The sequence below is a fragment of the Panthera pardus genome, unplaced genomic scaffold (genome assembly GCF_024362965.1).
Source record: "Panthera pardus isolate Hobbes unplaced genomic scaffold, ASM2436296v1 HiC_scaffold_8, whole genome shotgun sequence".
Classification (NCBI taxonomy): Eukaryota; Metazoa; Chordata; class Mammalia; order Carnivora; family Felidae; genus Panthera; species Panthera pardus.
The window spans coordinates 147974153-147992855 of NW_026527013.1; the positions used below are offsets into that span (position 1 = coordinate 147974153).

The 18703-nt window shown below is 39.0% G+C and overlaps 1 protein-coding gene across 2 annotated transcripts in view; it reads right to left on the reverse strand.

The window, feature by feature from the left end:
- The window catches only part of CHCHD3 (coiled-coil-helix-coiled-coil-helix domain containing 3), a 279336-nt gene that overhangs the window by 81119 nt on the left and 179514 nt on the right, over positions 1 to 18703 (reverse strand). The window contains exons 5-6 of one of the 2 annotated variants that reach the window (XM_019452778.2): positions 17870 to 17884; positions 16739 to 16822 (exon numbers count right to left, since the gene is read on the reverse strand). In XM_019452778.2, coding sequence (XP_019308323.1) covers positions 16739 to 16822; positions 17870 to 17884 — 99 coding nt within the window. The remainder of the gene's footprint in view (positions 1 to 16738; positions 16823 to 17869; positions 17885 to 18703) is intronic. The other variant, XM_019452779.2, reaches the window with a different exon arrangement.

Consider the following 18703-nt stretch of genomic DNA (forward strand, 5'->3'; position numbering starts at 1 on the left):
AAATTATAGCATATTCAAATAAAAAAAGACATTCACCCACGATTGAGAAACGGTTTAATCCTTATAATGCCCATAATTTATACTACAATAACTGCATACTTCAGTCATTAAAATATACTTGGTTTCCAGGGACTGAAAATACAAGATCTGCATATATAAAAGATAATTTAAGGGGCCAAACCAATATTCGTTGTATTTGGGTTTTTTGAGGCCCAAGCAATAAAGACAACAGGAGGCTGTGGGAGAGACATAAAAATTTAAATTACAGGAGAGCAACACAGAGGTTCACAGAGATCTTTTGAAAATATTACTGTTTGCTGATTTTGTTTTTTAGATGTAGTATTTAGTCATTTATTTCTATGCAAATTCTCTAATCTCAGAATGCCTCTGGAGAAATCTAGTCAAAAGAGCTACATTCTTGGGGCGCCTGGGTGGCTCTGTCGGTTAAGACTTCAGCTCAGGTCATGATCTCGCAGTTCATAAGTTTGAGCCCCATGTCGGGCTCTGTGCTGACAGCTAAGAGCCTGGAGGCTGCTTTGGATTGTGTGTCTCCCTCTCTCTTTGTTCCTCCCCCGCTTGCATTCTTTCTCTCTCTCAAAAATAAATTTTTTTTTTAAAAAAAAGGTATTTTCTTAAGAAAGTTAACACAACCTACTGTGATTTTTTTTTTTTTTTCCTGAGCAGGCCAACAATATGCTGAGGTGTTAGTTTTATAATTAAAAGGACTTCAGTGATTTTGCTCTTTGGTGGTACTTTTAACAGACTCTTGCATAAACTGCACAAAATGATGAGACATGCCAGAATTAAGTCTGACCTAATACACTTTTCTGTGGAAATGAAATTTACGATTTGATATCAACATCCCACTGTTGTTTCCCCAAAGTCATGACCACACCAGAAATGTTTTCTGCCTCTCAGGAATACAATCCAAAATAAAAGCCTCATTTAAGAGAAAAAAAAAAAAAAGACCCCTGTAACCAGGAATAATATTCTGATCCATGAAATCCATCATTAAAGCACAGTCTGTGTCAAGGAATCACCCTACTGTGCTTTTGTTTTTGGTTTTTGTTTTCCCACGTATCTCCTTGCTCTTGCCCCAACACAACCCTATGACCTGTTTTCACCCAGGCTTTCATGCTTTCTCCTTCTTTAATGGATAGTACAGAAGATGAAAACATAACTCATTCTGTACTACTTGTTAAATAAAAACTCTGCAAGACTGACCCAAAAAATCACAAAGAAAAGTCAATCCTTATTCTGCACTGATATCCCAGATCAGAGACTTCCGATGGAAGATTAAAATAAAAAATATTCAAGTAAAACACATGTAATCATAGCACATTTAATAATTCTACAGATTCTTCAGTCTCCTCCATCCCTGTGCTCCTCGCACCCCAGCTACTTCCTTAAAGCTGCTTCCCCTGAACTTTGCAACCACACGTCTCTAGAAACCCAGTCTCCTTATGTGTCAGTCCCTGGGCTTGGGGAGCCACCCTCCAGAATCACAATATCTCAATGTTTCATAAACAAACCATTCCTAACCTGGAGAAGTGAGTTCAACCAGCTCCATTTTGTTGTTGTTCTTTTTAATCTCCCACCTACTGGCCGGCCTTATAGTCATAAATGAACAAAGATTCTAACCAGCCTCTCCTCAAAAAATGGAGGATGAAAGAAAAGACCTCAGCTTAAATACACTGAAGTGTCCAGATTTGATCTCTCTCCCTCTCTCTAATACACACACACACACACACACACACACACACACACACACACACAGAGTCATTCAAATTTGAAGGGATATACATACAAGAGAAATCTTATTTGGGGCGCCTGGGTGGCTCAGTCGGTTAAGTGTCCGACTTTGGCTCAGGTCATGATCTCATGGTTCGTGGGTTTGAGCCCTGCATTGGGCTATGTGCTGACAGCTCAGAGCCTGGACCCTGCTTTGGATTCTGTGTCTCCCTCTTGCTCTGCTCCTCCCCTGCTCACGCTCTCTCTCTCTCAAAAATAAACAAACATTTAAAAAAATTTTTTTTTAATAAAAACAAAGAGAAATCTCATTTTATCAAATAAAAAGGTATTTACAGAGCTCTGAAAACCTAAAAGATTAGGCAGACCTAACTGCAGTTTTCTTCTTTTTTCCTGCATTACAAAATGGTTATACAATTGAGCTAATCGTTGTTTCTGGCAAAATTCAATATAACATTTCAACATAACGAAATAATGGATACTTTTTTCCTAGAGTTTTTGTCCCCAACAAGTTACCTCAAATTGTGCGTAATTATCATCCTCCTAGATGCTGGAGACTGAGGCTTGGCAATAGCTGCTATCCGAATGTAATATCCATATAAATTCACATAAAATATTTGGTTTCATCTCTACACCCTCAAGACGTTATGAAAACCACTTTACTGATGAGGCTCTTGGGTGAAACAGGTTGCGTGTGGTGTTTTTAAGGACGAAGAATCAAAAAGTAGGTCTGACATGACTGATCTTTGATGTCATTATGTTTACTTTGTGGTCCTGTGAGGGAGAGGTCTCAAGCCTTTGAGGAATACTAGGATCATCTAAGCCCATCTCCCTAACTTGCTGAGGCCTGGGGTTATTAAACATCTCAAGTAATTATGAAATAACTGAGAGACAAGCATTTGGAAATTACCGCTTTACAACACAGTGAGTATGTGAAAATTAGCAAATGGAACGAATCAGCAAGTTAGCTGTCCTTTTCTCTGTTAGAACAAATCAGGCAAGTTCTACTGGAACTTTCTTTCATTCAGCACAGCAATTAATTAAAAAAACTACCGCGTGCCTGCTTTGTGCCATGGTATCAATAAACCCAGTGAAGTTTTGTTTGAGTTTCATAAAACATAAGGAATGGTATCCAAGTATCCAATATATTTCAGTCACCTTTGCAGTACTTGGGATGACCGCCCTAACACCAATCAGTTCTAAGAGTCAAAATAAATATTCATTTACTTAGAACCTATTTGAAAAGATAATAATAAGGACTAAATACTGCCAGCACTCTGCCAACTATATAAAACCAATTTTTAAACCTCCAGGCTTCTGCTTCTTTGTCTGAAAAAGTATACTTCCATACTAGACAAATGCTAAAGTTCCAGGGAGCAGTAAACTTTCATGTCTATAAAATACTCCATTTCATTCATTCAGAATCCAGGTTGCTGTATCAATAATGGTTTTAATTGTCAGTGAGCACAGGCTTCAAATATAGGCAATCTTGTTTTGTTGCCTGGCAAGGCTTGAAATCCAGGATTCCATCATAATCACTGTTTCCATTTGGCTACTCCTAAAGTAATATTCATTCAAAAACTATCTTTTGTGTAATTACTCTTAAATAGCTAGAGTATAACTGATATTTCTGTAAACGTAGTTACTCGATATAACTTGTGCCTTTATTTAGACTAGAACACTCTTTTGTCTTTCTGGCACTATTCTTTTGGGCACCGAGTTCAGGGTCACATCCAAATGATACATAATTTTTTAATGTACCCAAAAGAGAAATGCCAATCTCTGTCTTTAAATGCATACTATTTAATTTTGACAAACAGTTCTAGGAATGTCTGCCAAACTTCTACAATTTACAGCAAATGTATCGTGAAAGAATAGACCATTCACAATTTATTATGTATTATTTTTTTTTTGAACTACAGAAACACTCACTGTAGTTCTAGTCACATTTTTATGTGAATGATACTGAGATAAGCGGAAAAACAGATCTCAACACGCAGATTACCTACCGGAGGAGATAACCTGAGGATCTCAATTCTCCACCTTAAACTACCCTTCTCCTGCCTGTGTCTGCACTCTCTGTACCATCACATACTGATCCATCTGATCCATCACATACTGTCCATCTGGGCAAGGCAGAAGCACACTGGGATTAAGCTCTAGAAACACTGATATTAACAAGAGGTAACAGGCAAGGAGGAGAGACAAGAGATGAACTGTGTCGGATTCAGCCACTCTGTGTATCTCAGGTGCCTACAATGCATGGCACCTGGACACATAGTAGGTGCTCGACATCCCCTAAAAGGGGGATGTCTAACACAGGGTAGAAGAATGTACAGAGAGACAGCAAGCTTAGAGATTTCCTAGTGAGCAACGCCGAAGCGGCAGATGGAGACCATCACGAGAGATGAAATGGAGAAATGGCTTCTGTTTAGTTGACTGAATGGTGTATTTCTGAGATTTATAATATTGAAATTACTCAGGTTAATTCTGAAGAAGAGTCTAAGGAAGCCACTGAGTTGGAAGTTCAAATAGCTCTACGATAGGAGGACTATTTCTGGCCTTAAATTAGAGAAAGGAAATTGACAGTAAACTTCTATTTGTGTGACCATGATCCAAATCTACAGGAAGTTTATGCCCCAGGATTCTACATGTATACAATCTAACCAGTGGGCAAATAACAAAGCTGGGCTGTTGTGGAGACAGGGTTCAAGGGCTACTTCACCAGAGATGTACTAGAAAGAAATGATTCTGCAAAATGAGCTGTGGCAAAGGAAGACGGCCGGGGAAAACGTGTCCAAGTAGCAGTGCGAGCTGGAAGGGGATACCACATCCCGTTCTCTCCTTGCTGCCAGCACACTAAGACTTGCCATTACATGGCTGATCTAGCTTGGCCTGTAACTTTGATTTCTGGATGCTTCTCCCCAGAGTATTTCTCAGACCACCTTCTTTCTCTCCATCCTCCGAGGAATAAGGCCCAATCTGCAGACCTTTTGCCATCTCTCCTATCAATCTGGTCTGTGTACTTCGTCAGACGAATTGTATCCAGCATCTGATCAGGCCCTATAAAAGAAACTGGCGCAATCTCTCTTTACTGTGGAACACGATCCACCATTAAGTAAGCCTACTGGTGCAGAGTTTATAAAAGAAGCCAAGAACAAAAGATGCTAGGGGAGACTCAGCTGAGAACCTGCTCCTTAACTCTAATGGCTCTAAAAGTGTCATGCCCACTTCCACCAAAAATCGTCTCAAAACAAGGGGCAGGGGACTGGAACTGCATAACGAATATAAGGCCAGAAAGCACAGGTCACACAAGAGAAAAGACTATTAATGAGGATAAGAGAAGGGCCTGGCTACAACAGCTGGGAAACTCAAGGCAAGTTACTTGAGGTCTCTGAGCCTCGACAACAAAATCAACAACAGACCGGGTGGTGAAGACAGAAAATACCATCCCCGAAGGGTCTGTGCTGGCATTAAAAGGATGGTGTTAAGTCCTTTCATACACTGCCTGGCTAATACTAACTCCTCAGTAGATGGCAGCTGTTTCAATGACACTGCTGATGATACCAACACGGATACCATATTTCTTGGCCAACACTGTCCACAGTGTAATAGGCCAAAGAGCGTTTTCACCCAAAGCCAAGTCTGGGGATCATACATGAAGCTGGGCATTCTATTTAAGACAGGGCGTGTAGATAAAATTGTTTACCTCCTCTTCAAAACTATGTAAAAAGTAATGGCTAAGAACACTGTTTAGGCAATATGATTTAATTTACTTCAAAACTTTGCTCAAAAAGTAGTATCTACACCGATGTTTAATTTTATATAAATAAGATGTGCCGTTGTATTAATATCAGTAGCTAGTGTGACTGGACCAGAAGGACCCTCACCCAAATCTCTAAGAAAACCTGCAGGATAAGGTGTAACCTGAGGTAAGGTGGACACTAAGTAAGCTGGAAGATGAGTATCTTAACTACATGATCGTTTTTTATATTAAAGACTTTTACCTCCTGAAAACTCATTCATTCATTTATTCAACAAAGATTTGCAAAGCACCTACTATGTGTTAGGCACTGTTCCAGGGACTGGGGATACAACAGTGAACAGACAAGGTTCCTGCTCTTATAGATCTTAAGTGAGACCTACAAATAGCGAGGGCACAGTACCGTGGCCACATTATTCTCCCCGGACCTCGTGTTTTCAACTGTGCCTGAAGGCAACTGAAATTAAGAGCACATGACTACTGACCTTTATTCCGCTTAGCTCATTGGATACAAAGACCACATTTTCCGACCTAGGCAAGCAAAACCTAGAGCTTCCTCATCAAATACTAGCCAGTCCTATAAACTCTTCCTGAAGGGTCACAGAAAACTCAAGGCTCTGAAGGAAAGGAAGGTGTTAACACATCTTGTCCTTAGTCTTCTAGCTCTAGAACTGTGTAAACACTGTGGGAAGATTTTTAAAGGCCTGCAATGGTAATTAAATATTTATCTAATTTGATTACCATCCTACTTCATTTTATAAAAGAGAAGAAAATTCCTATTTGGACCTTGATTCTTGGTGGCATCAGCACCCCCTGTCTGATTCGTCACTCAAGGATGTACATACAAGTCCTGGGTTAATGAGCATAATTCTGGGTCCAGAGATAGAAGCGCTCTAGTGAAAACCCTACTACCCCTCACTCCCAAGTCTGCAGAACTGGAATAACGCAAGCCTGAATAAAGAATGTGAATATAAACACAACACTGAGAATCATAGGCACCGTTTTCTAAAGATTCTTAGAAAGACTAATGATTATAAAGAGAACTAAAAGTGTGAACAACCCCCACTCCAGAGGACCTTAAGAATCCTCCGGCCTTTCTCGTCTGTCTCCTCTTTTGCAACACAGTGTAATGGCAGACCATTCTAGGATGGCTGCAGTCCCTCAGAAGTCTTCAAATTAGAAACTCTACTAATGAAACTATGGCTCTTGACTTCGGGGTCCTACGATGGAAATCAGGAAGGACTCAAAACTGTAGGAAACGGCACTGTGCAGGGCACAGCAGATCTCAGATGGTGTGCTGGGATAAGCTAGTGTTTCCTGAAAAAACGATTCCCTGGCTTGAGCGTAATGCTGAAACATGGCATGCAGCATCCTCATCTTGGAAGCTCTGGATGTATATAAACTCTGACAAGGCCTACAGTAAAGAAATCTGTTCAGCTAGTTAAACCTAACATTCTTCAAAATTATTTGGCCGTGGAACCCAGCCCACTTCTTGACAAACACATTAATTTTTAAGAGTTCGCTAGTGCCTACTGTGTGCCATGGTGATCAAAGGGGAAATATTTCTGGTCTTCATGTAACTTACATATTTAATATTTATTTTCAAAGACAGCTATTGAAGGTAACCAGTTCATCGGGTCTTTATCTGAGCCTTTAACCTGATAGATCACTCCAACTCACTAAATTCCCCTCTAAATCCCATGATCTTTAGCTCTCTGAGACAAAAATGGCAGCTACTCCTCACAAAACATCTCTGCTCTGGAAAATAATAGTCTGGCATAGTCTCCCTGGATCCGCTGTGGCAATTAAAAGCTCTGTACCAGACGCCAAAGGGTGTTTGTGCCATTTGTATTCGTCACTATACCTACATACACTGCCTGGCTCACCGGCGGGGTTTAACAAAGGTGTTTTTGAATCAACGGTAAATGACAAGGACTCCTTCTAGCCCCTGAAAATTCAGACTAAGAATGACCCAGATCAAAATCCTATCTTAGTCTCTGTGGCCAAATTGGATTTAGGTTCCCTTTATTGAATGCTGCCCCTACTGTGCCAACCTGCTTTATATGCCAAGTTCAGATGTGGGCACTTCTTTATTGATGATGTTATGAGCTAATATTATTTGCAAATGTTTTAATGACCAAATAGATCTTTCTAACTGGAGCTAATGTGTTGAAATGTAATCCCTTATAGAGGCACAGCTGGCTCATGGTCTGAACATAAAACTGGGATTCAAGAGCATTTTCTAACACCAGCCCTGCAATTTTCTTTTAAAAAAAAAAAATTAATATTCGTGTATTTCAATTCCTCAGTCAGTGAAACAGGAAAATAAACATTGGCTGGTATAACTATGTATAACTAAATGGAGTATGTTTGAAATTTATAACTAAACAAGATACCAAGGAACAAAACGATCACTAATTATGAAATTGGATGCAGAGAAGATTCAGAGGTCCAGCCCATTTTCAATCACATACACCGGAAACACAAGATGACTTCCTGGCTGCAGGGTTCTCACCAACGGCAAGAAAAGATCCCAAAGAAAGGAAAAGGGGTATTCATTGTTTGACAAATAAAACAGCCTGGCTGAGCCTCCTCACACAAAACAGAAATCTTTAAAAGTGAAATTAATTTTCCCTGGATTTCCTAACACTTTACTTCTTACCTTGTCTTTACACGTTCAAGTGGCATATCGTTTTAAAAAAACTGTTATGGTAAACAGAATTTAATTATTTTACGGTATGGTCTTTTACAAGGTAAAGGAAATGTGAGGAGTTGAGAAAGTACGCATCCCATATGGTTGGCGTCGTGGCACTTCTGATCATCACAAGCACTCACGAAAAGGCAATACTGGGCTTTAAAGCTGAACTCTGTATTATCTCTTTCTCAGAGCCCTGGGGCTATCACTGCAAAGCACAGTGGTCCATTCTAAGCCCTGAATAGAGAAAAGGAAGAGATCATTAAATTATAATTTCCATGCACAATTGGTACAAGTATTTCCTACCAACAGGATTAATATGAAAGCAAGATCCCAGAATAAAGCTGCTCAGCAGAGAGGATGGCAGTTTAGTGTCTTGTAAATTTGATTTCACTGAAAGCCCTGACACATCATAATGGTGAAATCCTATTTACTGTAGCAAGCAGGATGGATAATGCTATTTAATACCTGGTGTACCATGCTCTCATCTTACCTTCAGGTTAATACTTCTTGACAGCCTACATGGTAAATAGAGCCCCAAATTAAGTGCTGATCCTGTGATTTGCAAATCTTTCCTCTAAAGTGAGGCACAGAAAAACTGGCTCCAGTTAAAAGGATAATATTCACGGGATACACTTTTAACAGGCTCACCCCAGAAAAGAATGTAAGTCGCATAACCGTAAAGCCAGATTCAAAAAGCATTTCGAGGTTATCCAAATCACATTTCCCATTAGGAAATTCAGAGAGGTTAACAGAAAAGCCAGAGTGTTTGAAGGACTTGTTGAATAATGAATTAAGGATAAGACCCCCATACCCACTATCTTGCGTGGATCACTCCCTTCCCCCCAAGGAGAACAAAACAGAAGGAAAAAAACCAAAAACAAAAACCTCCATTCCTGCTTGCTGCTTTTGGAGTATTTGCAACAACAAGCTTCCTTTAGGGAGGTAGTTTAGAGTATAAAAGGGTTTGGTCTTTGAACCCACATTATAAAGAACTATGTCAATTATATTAGCAAAAGTTGTAATGATACTGACCCTTATTAATTTCTCTACCTAATAATTAAAACCTAAGTATATTTAGTTGAATTATCACTACTTGCTAATGAGAAAAAAAAGAGGAACTCAAGGTAAACCACTACTAAAACCTCTGTCGTGTGTGATGGCATTACAATGAAAAGAGTCACTCACTGGCTTCCACTGCCTTCAGTGTCCAACTCGTGGACCAGAGAACTCTGTTTCTGCAACGCTGGGTAACTTCAGACGACAGGGAATCTGTCCTGATTTCAAGATGAATGAGGAAGGCAGTACAACAATTCAGGGTGCCAAGGGAATAATAGATCTCTAGGTTGACAAACGCAAACTAGTTAGTTATGTACCACAAAGTTGTACTTGCTTTTAACTACTGTGTTAAATTTGCTATGTCACACCGTATGGCCAAAGCAGCCCACACAATAAAATTTATTATATATGAATGAGCTACCCATATGACCTAGAATGGGTAATGATGACTGTTTAGAGAGCATTTGAGGGTGAAACTACCAAAGAATTTTTTTATCCCATAAATTGACTTTATTATCTTCCTACCCAAAAAGAATGTTTATGTTTTAGTATTTCAGATGGCGCTGATCTCTGATTCTATCCTATATTAATCCCTTCAAAAGGCTGACCAAGTTTCACTCAATGAAGTATTTTTATAATGACAGACTTCATCTGGTAATAAAAATACATAATAATTTCTTCCCATAAGGAGCACATTGGGTTGACAATAATCCGCTCTGTTGTCGTTTCTCTTTAATGTCATTGTTGGCATTATTCTCCCCCAAGCTTTGCACAAAGGAAAAGAGAAACCGAGGTACTAATTGACAAAGAAGTCAAGCAATCAAAAAATCCAATTAATCATACAGATGAGCCCAACTCTTTATGATGCAATGGAAGATATGCCACCCACTATAAGTAAAAGGCTTTTAAAAATTGCTCATTTGATGTAAGTAAGCACGACCTTAGAATTTAATTAGTAACTCTCTCCACAGGTGACAAACTAGCGAAGTACTTTTCTTCTTAATGACAATTTATTTTTCACCATTCTCTTTGCATTGCTCTCTTTTGCCCAGCTTGTACAATTCCCTCTCCTTAATTGTATGGGATTGACTGCAGTGTGTATGCAAATAGCTGCTGAAATCCGGAGGAGCCTATAAACTGAGAGCAATACAGATCCCCCTACCCTGTTGCTCTGAACATTATAACTGTAGCTAACTAAGCCCTCTGATCTCCCTCAGCTCCTCAGCTCACCAGGGCTTTTATAGCTCTCTTCACACTGTGCCAAACCCCGCCATTCTTACGAGTGCCAGGAGCAAAGTGGATTCAGCAGAGCAAATCAATTCAAGTTCATAATTGAGAAGTTAGACACGCAAGACACACTAATCATCAAAGAACTCACATCTCCAAGATGTCCTGGGCAGGAGGGGGTCCTTCATGCTGGAAGATCTCTGGGGGAATCTGGACTCTGCCCTCTCATACTATGGCCTGGCCTTGCTTCTCGCTTCCCTCCCGCCATAGGGGTAACAGACTACTGGAAAATACACATTTCCCTGAAGAACATGAAGACAAGCGATCCAGATCCTAATGAAATGGCCATCAAAGCGGCTTATCAACAGTAACAGAGTCTGTTTTCTTTCTAGAGATGGAATGAGATGACTCTCCTAGAGCAACACAACGAACATACAGATGGATGGTTCAAAAACATTTTTAAACTGTTTGAATGACTATGAACTCCTTACTTTGAAGTAGAAGAAGCACAACTAGATATTAAAATAACTCTTAGAGGTATCACGCTGTAATTGGTAGGTAATAATACTGACTTTACGTATTTCCTTTTGGCCAAATGTCCCCGGGAAGTACCAAATCCTGGGGGGAAGATTCTGCATTTTGAATGCTTAACACCCTTGCAGTTTATAAGGCAGCATTAATCACATTTTAACATCAGGACCAAAAAACGCTGTATTAGAAGCCAAAAAGAATGAATTTACCACCCCAAGAACAAACAACCAGCAGGATTTAACTCATGAGTGGAGAACTAACAAATATTAAAGCTAATACTGGCTAATGGCTAAAAGGTCAGGTGCCGGACCTGCCCCAGATTGAGAAGCTTTGGCTGTATGTTCTCCAGCAAATTACTTGAAGCCTTAGGGCCTTCATCTCAACAACAGGATTGATAGCCTCATAGTGCTGTGTGTGTGAATAAAATGACATAGTCCGTGCAATGGGTCTGGCACATGTAAATACTCGAAAAACATTATTCTGAGTTACTACAATGATGATGATGCTACAAATAGTATTAAGGTAGTCAAACTTAAATGTGATTCTCAGAGGACAGATATATACTATTAATTTAAATGACTAATGAAGAAGATTACCACTTACTTGGTGGATAGTTAAAAGTATACATTAATTGCTTAGACATCATTTTATGGTATAAGCTTAGTAAATCTAGGATTCATTCACTCAACTCCTACGTGAGTTGTGGAACATACAGGGACAAGAAAATTACCTCTGCTCTGAAGGAATTTACAAGATAAAAACAGATAACTTACCACAGTTATCATGAATATGGCACCTTGAAGAGAGGTATATAAAACACTATGGAGAATTCCCTTACCAATTTGTTGAAAGCTTCCTAAAAACACTTAAGAACCTTCGCTTTGAAAGCTGCCCTAGGTTTCCTCTCATCAAATCACCAATCAGGAAGCAATATTCTCCAAGTCTCTGGCATCAACAACCAGAGTTAGTGTTCAAGTCTCTTTCAATGACGTGACATACCTAAATGTGACCCCTTTCATGTTCTTTACACATAGAAGTTCAATTCACAACTATGTTCAATGTTGTTTGACAAAGCCAGCAACCTTTCCAATGAAATAAGGACTTGAAAGACTTTTCAAATGGCTTTGACTTTCTTTCTCAATAAAGAGTTGCTGGTTTTGGAATACTGGTTCTAAGAAGGGTGAACTGGTGTCCAGTTAAATTATACTTATTCTGAGGCTCCTGGGTGGCTCAGGTGGTTAAGCGTCTGACTTGATTGCAGCTCAGGTCATGATCTCACAGTTCCTGGGATCGAGCCTGGCATCTGACTCTGCATTGACAGTGCAGGGCCTGCTTGAGATTCTCTCTCTCTCTCTCTCTCTCTCTCTCTCTCTCTGCCCCCCTGCTCAAAAAGTAAACATTTTTAAAAAATTCTTATTTTATTTTTTTTACTTATTCCTCCCCATGAGTTAGTGGTAGGAGAAAGTTATCTCAGACTCCTAGTGAACTAACCACTATGGACATGCGCGAGGAAAAAGCTCCATTCACACGTGGGAATTATCTAATTGACAGAATTTATTGAAACAGATCAAAGAGGCAAGCTGTACTATAGAAGTAAATGTGCTCCACATGCTCAGGGGGCTTGGGTTCATATTCTCAAAAGAAATTGGTATCAAGTCCATGAAAATGAACAGTTCAAGTAATAAGATGATGAGTCATCAAAAAGTGATAATGTAGACAGTTATGGTGTTCACCTAGTTGACGGGTAGGTGGTAAAGTGATCTTAGGGGATCATTTTTGGAATGATTCTATGAAAGACTGGTCAATGTTCCCTGTTCAGTAATGATACACCACCTAGTATCTAGTCTATGGTTTCATCATCTCATTTGGTTAGAATAAAGACATGTGCTTAAACCACTTTTAAACCACAGGCAGTCTGGATTTCATACAGTAAGTTAGATGATTCTGCAAGTGATCATAATATCATAATCATTTTTCTGACATTATGCATTATTGGATTCAGCACTTTTATATCTTCTAACCCGAAGTGTATGGAGAACTTCTAATAGAAATGGTTAGACATTGTACTTTTCACTGTCATCCCAATACAAGGGGAACTCTTTTTACAGTCTTCTGCACTAAACCTAGAAAATGCTTCATCATTGGAGACCTAAATGTCTCTCAAATATTCCTGGAAGAAATCTAGTTGAATGAAATTAATGTAGGTACTTCAGGAATGGCAATAGTAAACAGGATTTTACAGAGATGGGAGAAGACAGCAGAAAGTTGAATAATACTAAAGTAATTTCATGATTTTTAGTATTTTGTACACAACGGAAAGTAAGTAGCTTTCTTTAATGGCAACAGCTTTTGCTAATCATTTTCCAGTTTTCAAAGAGCTTTTATATACATCATCTTATCTGGTTCCCTCAATAACTCACAAACGTGAGCAAGTAACGGAGTATTACCCCCACTTCATCGATGAAGAACCAGAGACCCGAAGAACTAGGTGACTTGTCACATAACAAGATGACAGCACCGTGCCTTCTGGCTCCTGGTCTAGTCTGGAGTTATTAGGTATTAACTAATAGTAATGTGATTATTCCACCCCAGGATTTTTCTAAGCTCACCAATGCTTCCCAGTTTTCAGGTAAAATTCCTAAATAACTACTTTCCAGCCTTATCTTCAAAAAGAAAACATATATATTTTTTTCCTATATAAGAAAATGCTGATCGCAGTGATTTGACCCCACCGTACCATATCCATCTGATATACCACTGCATGTTCTAACCTGAGGCCAAAAACAACAGTTACGTGCGAAGCAGATCAGTTTCACGCACGAAGAGCAAATCCTCTTGGTACTTCACACTAATCACCGAATTATCTCCATCAAATTGGTGGACTTATGAGAAATGGGTGAATATTTTTCAGTGCCTTTTCTTGTACCCAACAGTGGTCAATGACAAATTCAAAAGGTACCTAGCATAGTAAAACCTGAAGGCAAAGACAACGGTCTCAGGGTGGGGAAAAAGGAGATGCTAGATAAATCACCTCAAAAACTACCACTGGTGCATTTTACCCTGCTAATAACATCGACTACCAAGTATGGTGCTCTGGAAATACGGAAGTAAAATAAGAACTACCACTGGCTGAGTAGGTATTCTATGCTGGATACTACAATAGGTGCTTTATGAGAATTAGCTCACCTAGCAAATCAGTGAGATAAGTACTGTTACATCCTCATTTTACTGCTAAAGAAACTGAAATTCTAAGTAGCGTGCCCCCAAAAACTCAGCAGGTAAATGTCTGCTCAGTGAATTCAATCCAAGCCATCTGACATCACAGGCTGTGCTCTGAACCAGGGTTCCGTAGACTATAACTCATGGGTCAAATCCAGCCTGCTATCTGTTTTATATAGCCCTAAGAGTGGTTTTAGGTTTTTAAATGATTGGGGGTGGGCGCAATCAAAAAAAAAAGAGTATTTCATGACATACAAAAGTTACATGAAATTCAAACTTCAGTGTCCATAAAGTGGAATACAATCACACTTGTTCAGCGACATACTGGCTATGGCTGCTGTCACACTGCAATGAACCGAGAGTGGGGTAGTCGTGACAGAAACCATTACATGGCCAGCAAAGCCTAAAATATTTCCTACCTGGCCCTTCTGAGAAAAATCTGCTGCCTCCTGCTGTAAGCCATTCCACTCTATGCTTATTTCACATCTCTACTTGGATGTCTTAACAAATCCCCCAAACTTTAAGTATTTAAAATCAAAGTCCTGATTTTCTCCACCATCTACATGCAGGTCCATATTTGGTTAGTCTTCCCCTGTGGAAAATCCATCCCTCTAGGTATAAAAGCCATAGATCTACAGTATCCTTGAGTTCGTTCACTCATGTTCAAAACCATCAGCAAATGTGACCAGCTTTGCCTGTGAAATATCCAACCCCATTTCATTCCCTCTACTGCTAGTGGCCTGGCCCAAGCCATCACTATCCCTTTTCTGAATTATTGCCACTACATCTTAATAGGTCTCTCTTGTATCAGTTCTTGCCCAAGACAGCAGCCAGAAGGCTCCCATACTCACAAACCCTCTAGCTTTTCAAACATACCATGCATACCCCTACTTGGTGCTGGCTTGCTCCCCATTACTGCAGACCCACCTATGAGACAGGCCCTCCCTCTCCACGAGATCCCCACCAACACTCCTAGCTAGCCCTGGGACTCCTTTCTTCTCTGCTTTATTGCTCATCCATATTATTGCAACCTGCCATTCAATAGATATATTGGATTCTAATTGAATTTAAGCTCCCTGAGGCAGAAGTTTGGTTCATTTTTTTTTTACTAGTATATCTCTGGCACTGGACCAGGGCCTGACATTTATTAGGTGCTTAAGAAGATAGCTGCTCAATGAATGAGGAAATGAACCCTGTGTGCAAGAAGCACTCAGATTAGTGACACACAGAGATGGGTGAACATACTTAACGTGTTAATAATTGTACTGAATGGGGCTTAATAGTAGATTTCTTATTTTATCTACTTTCTTATTAAACACCTTTCTAAACAAATCAAATTTTAGAAGTCTCAATCAAAGGGAAGAGAAAGCTAGCTTTGTATGACCTATGTATGAAATTATTCTAGATAAATCTACTTTCCTGAACAAGGGCACCGATGAGGTACTCAAACTCCCATTCTTAAACCCACGGTCTCATTCTGTTTTAGCCTTAATTCCCTCCTCTACATCTCTGTCAAACTCTGGGGCCATGTTGACTAGAGGTACTGCCTCAGCTACCCCACTTAGTTCTTCTCCCCAACTCCTACTATTCAACTCCTGCCCGCCACTTTTTTTTTTTTTTTCCTCTAAATGTTTACCTATTTTTGAGAAAGAGCCAGAGATAGAGTGTGAGAGGGGAATGGGCAGAAAGGGAGACACAGAATCCGAAGCAGGCTCCAGGCTTTGAGCTGTCAGCATACCCGAACCCATGCAACCGCGAGACCACGACCCAAGCCGAAGTGGAACACCCAACTGACTGAGCCACCCAGGTGCCCCATCCTGTCCACCACTCTGAAGAGAGATATTCATTTCCTAGCCACAAATGCAGGGAAACTGAGATTTCATAAAGACAATAATATCCCCTTAAAACACTACCATTTCTAAGAACGTACTCAACTTTGCACAACGTTTGAGAAAGACAAGAGTAGCACTCTACTATCTGACCTGGAGGCAGTGCAGTTTCTATACATTTAAGGAAAGGGGCGCCTGGGTGGCTCAGTCGGTTAAGCAGCCGACTTCGGCTCAGGTCATGATCTCACGGTCCGTGAGTTCGAGCCCCGCGTCGGGCTCTGTGCTGACAGCTCGGAGCCTGGAGCCTGTTTCAGATTCTGTGTCACCCTCTCTCTGACCCTCCCCCATTCATGATCTGTCTCTCTCTGTCTCAAAAATAAATAAACGTTAAAAAAAAATTTTTTTTAAACATTTAAGGAAAAAAGATGAGGGCGTTTGCAGAGTGCTAAATGCCTCATTGAGCCAATAACATGACCACACCCAAGGCAACCAAAGAAGAAATGATATTTCCTGTGAGAATGATCTACCTGCTTGGCGTCTTCACTTCCTGGCCACTTGTTAACTAGGAAAACAGTTATATTTGTAATTATTGATGTTTAAATAAATCATATGGGAAAGCTGCAGATGTGGTACAAGAAGAGAATCAATGACAAGAAATAGTCATACCCTCTCCTCCAGTCTAGCCAGCTGCTCTTTGTAGAATGCATCCTGCTTCTTTATCACTCGATCTTTCTCTTCCAGCTGCTTAGCCTAAAAAAAGAAATGAAGAATATACTATATCGAGAAAAAGCAGCAACAGCAAAGCAAAAGTCAAGTATAAATTACATTAGAAATAAGTACACAAAGCTGAAGATTTTTGCAATCTATTAGGTCTCTGCCACAGAACAATATTAATAAGATGATGATTGCTGTATTTAAATGTAAAGGAGTCTACATTGTTTTTTTTTTTTTTACTGTGACAGCTGTGTCCTACTTTGTCCAAAAGTATCAGAATACAGCAGACAGTTTTATTTAACTTCTTTCGAAGAGTAATTCCAAAATAAATTTTTCTTAAATATTTTCTACAATAAAACTTAGATTTTATTCCGATCATAAGCTACATGGTTAACCTTTTTTCTTTTTTTTTTCTGAACAACAAAAATGCCTGTATGACATTTTCTACATAAATCTTATGTTTGAGAACGCTTAAATTACACAGTGAAACCTGCACATAAATACATGTATTGGTCTATCTTCTTTCTTATGAAGCAACTGTCTTTGGAGGGAGGGGCAAAAACTACTGTAAATGTTTATTTGAATAACTGAAAATTAAAAGTAATAAATACAAAATAGTGAAGGCAATTTTAAAACTTGGTTGTCCCCTTTCTAATTTACAAGATTTTTTTTCAAAATTAAAAAAATGTAATAAAATATTTTTTGATACTTGAAAAAATAAAGATAGTTACTTGTGGATGTTTTTCAAGGTTAAGAAATGCATTTTTCAAACTGTTGTTTGTATCTTGATCATTACATTTTAATGATCTTTATCTCTGATAACAGACCTCCCTAAATCACCCCAAATGATAAAAGTTTTTAATATTTTTGTTCAGTAGAATGCTGAAAACACACTTGACTAGGAATTTTAAGATATTAAGCAAGTATGTATTCTGGCACTCCCATCCTTGTGCCGTGCAGCACATTATTTTGCAGGGCGATCAAGTGTCCCCTAGCTCAGCCTGGGTAAGGGTGACTTCCCCTAGAGGCTCAGATTCAGTGTACCCATTTTGCACATTCATAGGTCATTGCTTTACTACTTACCTTGTCTTCAATGTCCTGCAGCATGTTTGAAACAAACAAACAACAGTTTTTTAACAATACAAGTAGTATTTTTTCCTAATGTCACAAAGAAATCTGATAGATAATATCTGAGATGCAAACCAAAGAAAGCAATGGGGGGAAAAAAAATCAGAGGACTTGCTTAACTTGGAATGCATTTGAATGTCACTGTGCTGTTACAGTTTGAATAGAAGATTTCAATGAAAAGTTCCTGCTACTTGATAGCATATGAATAAATAAAAACAAACATTAAGATTGCGCCACAACATACTAATATGAAAGTACATAATCTATGGCTCCTTGTTACAACATAGTAAAAAGCTGACTAGTCTGTCAGGAATATAAAAGAAAAGGTAAACAAGGAAAAGAATTTTTAACAAAGCTAAGTATGAAGAAAACATGCATGACTATATGACCTAAAAAGAAAAGATCTTCCTAAATTCAACACACACACACACACACACACAATGAATACAGGAAATGTGAAAGAATGGATTTATGAGACCCACCATTTAAAAAAAAAAAAAATCACTAAACCAAATGAATAAGCAAATGACAAAAAGAAGAAATTTCAACATGTAACTGAGAGTTAAAGATAATACAACACAGAACACGTTTAAAAAGCACCTCCCCCCCCCCCAAACAAATGACCTACACTGGTAATTCACACACAAAAATACAAATAATAAACACATGGGGTAAAAATCAAAGCCTAAGAGAAATCAATGAAAATTAAAATAATGAAATACCATTATTCATCTACTGAACAGACAAAAATATAAAGTACTAATAAAAATGTCAAGGATACAGGAAAAT